The sequence below is a fragment of the Sparus aurata genome, chromosome 19 (genome assembly GCF_900880675.1).
Source record: "Sparus aurata chromosome 19, fSpaAur1.1, whole genome shotgun sequence".
In the NCBI taxonomy this organism is placed as follows: Eukaryota; Metazoa; Chordata; class Actinopteri; order Spariformes; family Sparidae; genus Sparus; species Sparus aurata.
Window position 1 is genome coordinate 30,295,445 of NC_044205.1, and position 10,000 is coordinate 30,305,444.

General features: G+C 47.3%; 1 protein-coding gene across 1 annotated transcript in view; it reads right to left on the reverse strand.

Moving 5' to 3' along the window:
• Positions 1 to 7,135, reverse strand: part of cavin4b (caveolae associated protein 4b) — a 7,717-nt gene extending 582 nt beyond the window's left edge. Inside the window, exons 1-2 of the mRNA XM_030398190.1 lie at positions 6,160 to 7,135; positions 1 to 1,292 (exon numbers count right to left, since the gene is read on the reverse strand). The exon at positions 1 to 1,292 is cut by the window's left edge and continues 582 nt beyond it. Coding sequence (XP_030254050.1) covers positions 717 to 1,292; positions 6,160 to 6,522 — 939 coding nt within the window. The 5' untranslated portion in view covers positions 6,523 to 7,135 and the 3' untranslated portion in view covers positions 1 to 716. The remainder of the gene's footprint in view (positions 1,293 to 6,159) is intronic.
• Between the last annotated feature and the right edge of the window lie 2,865 nt (positions 7,136 to 10,000).

Consider the following 10,000-nt stretch of genomic DNA (forward strand, 5'->3'; position numbering starts at 1 on the left):
CTGCTCAGTCCAGTTAATTCACATCGTCTGTAACCGTCTAACTAGAGATGCACGATATCTATGATGTCACGCTCATAACGTCAAACTGCTGCAGCTGTGTAGAGCTACGCAATGTAGACAAGAACCACACATGTGGTCACCGGTGTGGAGGGGAAAAGTCTGATCACAGCTGGAATATCAACTAAACCGTCTGTGCTCTCTTTGTTTTCTGTTATCGGTTATTTAATCGTATCGTCAGGTAATTATCGGTTATCGTATCGTTTGAAACAAATCTGCATCGTGCATCTCTACTAACTGTGTAACTACCATCAGCATCACTGTCACGTCATCATCAACAGTTCAACCTCAACATGCACAAACAGGTGATCAGCAGCGCCGGGAAACGTTCTGGAAAGTTCTGAACACTTTGTTCATTTATTTTCCCAAAGTCAGTCTTCAACACAAACAAATCTATAAATACATTATATTCTATGTGGTGTGATAATAAAGTCCAGAACACGTGTGAGTGAAGCAGCCTGGATGGTTCCAGGTTGGTGTGTTGGTGTTCAGTCCGATTGATCTGTGACCGGCCGGTTCTGCTCTCACTTCCCTCAACAACGTTCACAATGTTACTCTTCCTCTCGGCTCTGCTCGGCAGCAGCGACCTCATGAACTTCTCTTTGACTTCCTCTGTGGTCCAAAAGAAAACGGCCCAGATCTCTTGGCTGTCTGCCGGTTTACGATAGCTGTTTCATGTCGTACATCGGCACCTCGGACTCCTCCGCCTTGCCCTCGTCAGCCGCCTTGGCAGCGTCTGGGGTGCCCTTGCGGCCCTTGGGAGGAGGGACGGGGACGGCGCCCTCCGTGGCGCCCTCGGCTCCTTCCTGGCCCTCTGCCACAGTCCTCTCCTTCTTCAGGTTGAGTTTGGCCGGGACGCTCTTGGAGATGGTTTCCTTCAGCCTCTCGCCTGACTGCTTCAGCCTCTCTCCGGACTGGCGGATCTTCTCGCGCCTCTCGGCCGTCACGATGCGCTCGCCCAGCTTGTTGACCTTGGTGCCGAGGTTCTCGCGGGTCTTGCTCATGTTCTGCTTGGAGAAGGTGGCTTTGAAGCTCTCGATGCGCGTCAGCCCCGACTTCTTCATGCGGCCGGCCGACGAGGAGTCGGCCTCCTCCACCACCATGTACTCCTCGTCCGACTCTGGAGGGAGCTCAAACTTGTCCGGCTCCACTTCGGCTCTGGCGCTGGCGCCGGCGCTGGCGCTGGGTTCTGCCGGCTCGTTGCCCGGCGTGACCGCCTTCACCTCCTGGTCACCCTGAGAGACGAGAACACAGAACAGAGCGTGAACATCGTGATTATAAAGAGTAGAATGAAGAGTACTCGAGTAAAAGTCTCAAAGCAGTAACTAAAGATTACTAAGGTGAAAGTTCACAGACACATGTAGTGGAGTGGAAGTATAAAGTACCAGACAAAGGAAACACTGAAGTACTTCTTCAGAACTGTAATATAAGTACTCAGTTACACTCTCCCTGCAGCTCCTCTGGGCTGTCTGCTGGTGTTCAGAACAGTTGATGTCAGGTTTAAAAGCGTCTCTAGCTGTTAGCGTGCAGCTCTGATCCTGATCCTGATCCCGGTCCTGATCCTGCCTCCACAAATAAACCTGCACCTGTTTCTGCAGCTCAGCGCTCGGCTGCAGGAAGCTAAACATATCGACGGGCGGCGGCGTACGGAGCGAGGCTGGATCACTTTCAGCTGCGGGCCGCGTCACCGCATGCTTCAGCCTGGAGCTGACGGGTCGGGTTACACTCGACACGAAATGGAGCAAAAATGTTAAAGACCTGACCCAGATCCCTGCAGACCCGGTTCACTTTGAGACACTGAATCATGACCAGTTAGAACAGAACCAGGAGCATCAAGAAACACCAGTCAGAGTTCAGTGATTTCTGAGTTTCTGCTCCTAAAACTATCTGTCAAAAGTTAAAATCCTTGTTCACACTGAAGCCGTTTTCCTACATTTTGATGTGCAGTGAAATGTGACCCGGCCCGATGTACCGAGCTGAGTCTGCCAGGCTTAAATTTACTGAGCACAACCTCCTCATGGACCCCTGAAGGCCCCCGCACCTCAGTTTGCACAACGTCGTCTGAGGTTTCTGATGTTTGAATGATGGAATTAGCGTTAGCCGACTGGTGTGTAGCATGCTAACGGGCTCGTCAGGATCTTTAATTACAGGCATCACAGGCTCAACATGACACCTGATAGACCGGCTGACATTTCCAAGACTTCAACAGACGACATGACAGTCATACCTGAGCTACAGGAGCATGTAGCAGGAGCATGTAGCACAGCCCGCTTTAACATAAAAATAAGTCCATCCAGGTCACTAATTAACACGTTTGTATCTCGTTTAATCTGCACACAAGTGTAAAGAAACAGCTGGTGTTTGTAGGACAGCTGCTGCAGCGACTGAGGGTTGCCAGGTTTGGTGCTGTTACATCTGAGCACAAACCAAAACTGAAACCTGTGTTCACCGACTGCTGACAGCGTAGAAGCACCGGGCTCATCACGTGAAACCGGTGTTTTAGTTTGAGTCTCAAACTCCGACTAAATGTCTAAAGCGGCCTGTAAAGACGGACTAGTGAGTAGACGAGTCTCCGTGTTCGCTGTGAGGACGTTTAATGTCCCCGACAACCTCTGCCTGTTGGAAGGTGTGTTATAGAACTTCGGACTGAACCAGGCGAGCTGTTTTATGCTAAGCTAAGCTACCAGCGATGCAAACTTTCCTTCCTTTCCTGGTTTTAAAGCTCAGTGTTTGACACACATCTGTCACCTGATGGAAGTTCTGCAGCTCAACATCCTTTCAGTTTAAAACTTCATCCTCCGCTGAAGTTTCTCTTTGATTACTGACACATTTATGAAAACGTGTCTCGACCGGTGCGACTGAAGAGTGTCTGTGAGGGTTCAGTTCTGCTTCTTGGTGTCAGTATCAGACTGTTAAACCCAAGAAGACTTCAGCTCTGTCACACTGTGACAGGGAGGAGTGAAGGTCAAAGGTCACGGGCCCTCGACCTCATGACATCACAGATATGTGCCACCACGTCGGGTTCTGCTGCGGCGGACTGACAGGATTTCCTCCATCAGTCCGTCAGCGAGCGCAGCCTGTTAGCGGCTAACCAGAAGATTTACAACCCTCCTGCAGCAGGTCGTCGTTAGCAACCGTCCAGAGAGGGAGGAGGAAGACGTCTATATTAGGAGATGGTGCAGGTTCAGACCCAGAATAACCCGGTCCGTCAGCGCTCAGCTGGCACAGTCACTTACAGTACAGGAGCATGTAGCAGCTCCGCTAACTCGACACCCTGCAGCTCGTTTTATAGTTTCACTGAGCGGCTTTAACGAGCTCTGAAACACAAGAAGCTTCTCTTCAGAACAGAACCAGCAGTCCAGTGTCCTACACAAGGTTCTGGATCCAGACTGGATGATTGTGTGTTTGTTAACATCCAGTTTCAGTGTTGTAACATAGAGAAGTAAAGACGTGTCCGTCACACACCTGCAGCTAACACCTGCTCAGCACACGTACTGCGGACCGGCCCGACCCGTCCAACATAATCTGATCAGAACCAGTAATCACTAATATCAGAACCAGGAAATAGATGAAAAATGGACTCAACAAATATGATGCAAACATTTTTCTTTGCTGAAAAGAAGTGACTGAAACACTTTATAATAACTTTATAGTTTATCAGTTATTTCTATTTAATTCAGTGTTGCTTTAATTCAGGTTCATATAAATGTTTTAAATGTTTATACTAGTTCATCATATCCCTTTATTCTCTTTACTGTATTTTATTTACATTTTAATTAATTATTATTCTTATGTTTTATCAGGTCATATTTAATCAGGTTTAAGCTGCAATATTTTTTGTCTCTCAGTATTTTTAATGCTTGATTTTATCTTTTATTATTTTAACTTTTATTATAACTGTTCTCACCTGTCATTGCTTGTTAACAGTGAAATAACTATTAATTAAGTTTAATTAACTATAAATCAATCAATGATAAGACAGATATTATAGTGTTAGCTAATATTTATATAAAGATATCAGAGTGAGAGGGTCCAGAGGTCGTGACCTCGGTGTGTCTCTGATATTAAATCCTGCTTCAGGGATTTAAAGAATGTAAAATGGCCGACGGTGCAGCCGGGAGCTGCTCGCCGGGCGTCGGCGTTCTCTGTTCGGTTGTTCGGGGTGACGTGAGCTGAATCTCTGCTTCAGTACGTCAGAGAACACGATCAGTGAGACGGTTTCTATCTCAGTAGATGCTGAGTTTGAATATCATCATTCTGTCACACGAGCAGAATCAGAGGAAAGTTACTCGCTAGATTTAAAGAAAAATGGCGAAATTTTCTGTTACACTAAATCTAAAAGCATCCAGCAGGACGACGGGTTCGTGTGAAACAAGCTGAGAATGATTCTGATGAGTTCAGAGTTCCTGCAGTGAATAATGACGGTCTGTTGTTTCTAAAGCTCGGACACAAACGTCCGGATGGTTTATCAGTGCGGTGATGTCTGCAGTCTGCTCTGGTCTTTACATGACAGAGTCCTGAAACCTCTCAGCTGAACTCACTGCAGTCTGCAGATGTGCTGTGTCGTCACAAAGTCCACATCTGGAGCAAGCTGTCGGGGAGTTCATTTATTCTTTCCTGGTTTCTCTTTTTCTTTCAGTCAGTTTATCAGGTTCAGAACATGATTTGTTCACCTCGTGTAACAAAGACAAACTTCCCCCCCTGTGTATTAATCTGGTGTGAGTCGTTAAGTGTGAAGTTGTCGGTTGCAGTCGAGGACAAACGCCACCGTGCAGCTGCAGCCAGCCAATCACAGATGACCTCACTGACCGCACTGCAACCCGACGCTGTCCGTCACAGAGTCCATGTTACAGTAACTGAGCCGCGCCCTCCTGATGTTAGCAATCTGATATTTAGCATGTTAGCATTCTGATGCTAGCATGACAAAAATAGCTGCGGGTCATCTTCAGTCTGGAAGTCAGCTGCTGTCTGCTGATGAGAAACACGGTGAGGACTTCATGTGAAATCACTTACAGATGCTAAAATTTAAGTGAAACAATCTTATTATTATTTTTATTTCTGTTTGTGGAGACGGAGCACAGGCTGGCGTCCTGACCGTCGTCCACATTTTGCCATTTTGGAAAGCAAAGTTCAGCAGCATCAGGTTTCTTGGCTGCAGCTTGTGTCAGAGTTCACTCCTCCTCCAACTCCTGACAGCAGCTTCAGGCGCAAACAAATTAAAGAGAAATAAAAACAAATCACTTCAGTTCAGATGCACTCTGTCAAATAATCCTCCACAAGTTGTCTGTGAGAGAAATCTGTCTGTGAGCTGCAGATCTGCAGCCGAACCGTTCAGCTCTCTGACGTTTATCCACGGCTAAAATAACGAGGTCATCGATGCTCCGGCAGCTGCCAACCGTGAAGGCCAAAGAAGTAAAATGAAGCCTGTGTGTGTGTGTGTGTGTGTGTGTGTGTGTGTGCTTGTTGCTATTTCAACCCCTCAAATGAACCGAGGCGTTCTTCGGCTAACTCAGTTTGCTAATGTTAAAAGACCTCGAAGCGTCTTCGGGTGTCGTCTTCTGAACGCCACATTTGATAATATCTGTCTGATGAACTGCAGAATCTCGTTTAGTCGTTCAACACGACTTGTTTGCGGATAAGTGAAAGTTCTGCTGCTCTGTTGGAACTGGACTTATATTTTATTTTAGACCTTTAGTCCAGATCTGTAAACCAACTACATCCACCTCTACACTCGTCCTCTGACAAACACCAGCCGGCCCTTTGAGTTCTGCGGTCCCACAGTTCAGTTTGTCCACGTCTTGTTATAATAAGAGTTTGAAGTCACGTTGTGAGCCAGAGCTGACGAGCCCGGTGCCGCCAGCACAGGCTGCAGAACCTGAACGCTTCAGGTCAAAGGTCGCAGTCGTTCCTCTTTCATTGTATTAACTCATCAGCTGTGAGTCAGTCTGACGCTCCTCCGCCTCGACACAAGAAGACTCGTCCTCTAAGAGGCAGTCTGTGAATCTCACTGGTCGTCAAAAACCTACGAAACATCAAAAAAGACCAAAAACCAGCAACAGTTTCGTCCTCGCAGCTAAAGGACCAAACACCTGAGAGTCTTACCTGATAGATGACCACCCTGAACTTGTTCTTGGCCAGCAGGTCTCCCTGGGTGGCCTCCACCTTCTTCACCCTGACGTTCTGGTTCTCCACTCGCACCCTGACGTCCTTGATGTGGCGGCTGACCTTGCGCGTCTTCTCCAGCAGCCGGTCGACGGTGGTGCTGGTGTTGGCGTGTTCGCTGGTCAGCTTGATGATGTCGGTCTGGATGGTCTTCACCGTGTTCTCCAGCTCCAGCTGACGCTCCTCCATGCGCTGCTGCGTGGTCTGGACGGTGTCCATAAGGCCCGCCACGCGCTCCAACAACGCCATGATGCCTCCTGCGTCATCTCCGCCACCCGTCGGCATGCCCGGTTTGTCCGTCATGGTTGCTCGTCGGTTCAGTTCTTCACCTGCTGTTGATTTGTCTCAGTTGTCTGGTTGGTCAACCGTCAGTGATCCGAAAGGGAAGAAGGGGTGAGGAAGACGAGGTGGACGGGAAGAACTCCGGCAAGAAAGCTTCAGACAACTTTGTAGATTTTGTAAGAAAACCGTGAAGATCAAACCCACGAGGAAGGTGAGGAGGAACGTTGAGGCATCGGCGGATCCAAAGAAAGAGAAGGAGCTCGATGGAGGAGGAACAGGAACCTCCTCTGGAGGAACAAGGAGAGACAGGAGGAGGACGGGAGCGACAGATCACCGCTCCAACTGGAGGTCGACCCTGCAAGTGTTCAGATCAACTGATAGACTCCACCCTGCTGCGAGAGGAGGGAGGGAGGGAGGACGGGGTGAGAGGAGGGAGGGATGGAGGCTAAAAGGAGAAAGAGACCGTTAAAGTGTCAGTAAAACAAGTCTGAATATTGTTTCAACGACACAAGGACAGATTCTTTCTCCAAGTTTATCTCAGTCCAGTTTTTCACGAGAAGTAAGTTCGACTTCTGAACTTCCCTCAAACTTCCCTCAGTCACAGAATGTAAATCTGAAACTGGATCCGACAGGAACCGAATGTGTTAACGAGCGGGACGGAGAGAGAGCGACATGGATCTCAGCTCCTCTCTGTGTTCTCTGCTGCTAAAAATACAGCCGGGGTAAAGTGACTCCCTGCACCTCTTTGGGAGATGAGTGTATTAAAGGGATGGAAACCCCCTCCCATCATTCCTCCACCATCCATCCATCATCCGTCACCTTTTCACTTGTTCTGTCTTAATCCCTCCCTCCAGGTTTAGACTTTTTTGGCATCACAAGGCCTCGGATAGGTTTCCTAAAGTGAATTCCTCGTGCTAACGCTAACCGTCGCTGCCATCTTTGTTGATTACTTAAGCCAGATGGGAGGAGCCTGGGCCGAGCTGAGGAGCAAGACACCGTCACACCTCACTGTGATAGGCTGAGCCAACGACAGCAAACTCACCTTAAATACGCTAATTTTAAGCTTGAACAGCTAATTTTGTTTTATACTTTTCCTCACAGACTCAAATCAGAAAAGTAGAATTAGATCTTGTAGCAGTTTGTTGAAACTCTGCACACAGAAAAATACTCTGGAAAAATAAGTTTACAGCAGAAATAATCATGTTTACAGCTGGTAGAAGACAGCATTTTGGTCTCCGTAGCTAAAACTTATTATAAATATAACTCACTGGTTTGAATTACATTAAGGCTTATGAATAATTATGGGCGTGGCCTCTTTGAGTGACAGCTAGCAAGTTTACTAATTCAGCCACTGATCTTCACATTTCAGCGTGTTTGTGGAGTTTTAATGTTAAATATCAGACACAAATCAGACTGACAGACGGGAGGGGAGGGACAGACGCTGGTGTTTTGGATTAATGAGCTCTGGAGGAGACAGTCATGGAGGAATAAACACCTGGAGTTTGATTTATGTTCACTCTCACTTCTCAACCTGCAGCAACGACATCCACAGTAGAGTTCTGTAACTCTTCATCTGACTGCTGATTGGAGGGAAATGTTCTTCACTTCATGAGCGTACAGAGAAGAGATGAAAAGAAGACGCTGCAGGAGAACAGAGAGAAACTGAGTCTGTGGTGAGTGCTGACTGCAGTCAGAGACACAAACACACTGGCTGTCGTGCAGCTAATGATCTGTAAAGCTTCCTCCAGTGAGTAACGCTTATAAACACTTGAATAGCTAGCAGTAGCTAGCTTGGTAGCTTCCAGCTAGGTGGATGTCTTACAGTATGCTGCTTTATGGCTCCCATTTCTGATCAGTCAGGAGTTGGGCGGAGCAACGTACTGCCAAGATGGCGACGGCCTGTACCACCAACCATTGGCTCTGCAGAAACCTGTGAGTGATGTCACGGTGGGTGTGTCCACCATTTAAAGTGAACAACTTGAGTTACCTTAGCTAGCTAAAGGTAGCTGCAGTTTAGCTTGAATGTGAACCGTAACAGTTCATGTGACGAGGTCTTGTCAGATGCTGCTGTTTGATTTGAAGCAATTATTACCGGAACAACAGATCTTGTTTTATATTTGTAGACGTTAATTAAAGGGATATTCCGGTGTTAATTTAATCCATGGTCTAACACACTGAAACTGTGTTAGACTCCCTCTCGAGAGATCAAGTTAGCAGACCGCTAATTTACGGAGTTTTATCAACCTCAGAAACGACCGCACGACAACAATACACTGCAGTAAATGGATCCAAATATAAACCGCCACCAAAAAGCCACAAATAATGCTCAGAACAGCACCAAACTTCAACAACAGTACAAATAGGGTCTCAGCACATAGTCCGGGGCATCTAACCTCCGCTAGCTTAGCTGGATTTCTACTGAAAAGCTGACTAAATTTACCACTCTTCTGCAGCAGCTTCCTGTTGACGGGAAGTCCCGACGAGTCGATTACCGAGTGCAGTAGAGTTCCGCGGCTCATGGATGAAAATGTGTGATTATGACTCCATGGAAAAGCAATCAAAGTTCATATGTGTCTTACCTGCCAGTTTATAACAGTTATTATCGAGAGCGGACAGGGAAAAGAACGGAATTGAGCATTTCTAACCGCACTCGGTAATCGTCGCGTCGGGACTTCCCCGACCCGGAAGCTGATGGAGGAGAGTTGAAATCTGTTTTTAGCTTCACAATAGAAATCCAGCTAAGCTAGCGGAGGTTAGATGCCCCTGACTATGTGCTGAGACCCTATTTGTACTGTTGCTGAAGTTTGGTGCTGTTCTGAGCATTATTTGTGGCTTTTTGGTGGCGGTTTATATTTGGATCCATTTACTGCAGTGTATTGTTGTCGTGCGGTCGTTTCTGAGGTTGATAAAACTCCGTAAATTAGCGGTCTGCTAACTTGATCTCTGGAGAGGGAGTCTAACACAGTTTCATGGTGTGTTAGAACATGGATTAAATTAACACCGGAATATCCCTTTAAGATGTTTGTAACTAGCTGCTGGTCGAAACCAAACACCTTCATCTTCCTGAGAACTGTTAACATTCGAGGACACGAACATAAAAAGTCCTGAGGTTTCATCTGGATGCCCGTCAGCTGACAACTCGTTAGCTCTCACAGCCATGAGCGGCGTCCTGTCATGAAGAGGAGGATGAAGAAGAGGAAGGAGGGTGTGAGGAGCGAGAGGAGGTGAGGAAGGAGGGATGAGGGGACTCCCCGTCTGAAAACCTCCACCAGCTGCTGCCTATAATTATCCTGCCGTCACTGCTATATTTACCTCCCCCTCCCTGCAGGACACATGGATGTGATTATATTAATGCTCATAACTGCAGCACGCTCAGGTAGAGAGGATTGTGATTGGCCGACACACCTGAGTGTTTGTCTCTGTAATCATGGACCTTCTCTCGCTGACACGACATTCAACTGACTCTGATAAAGTGAATTTCTGAACTCAACATGTGTGT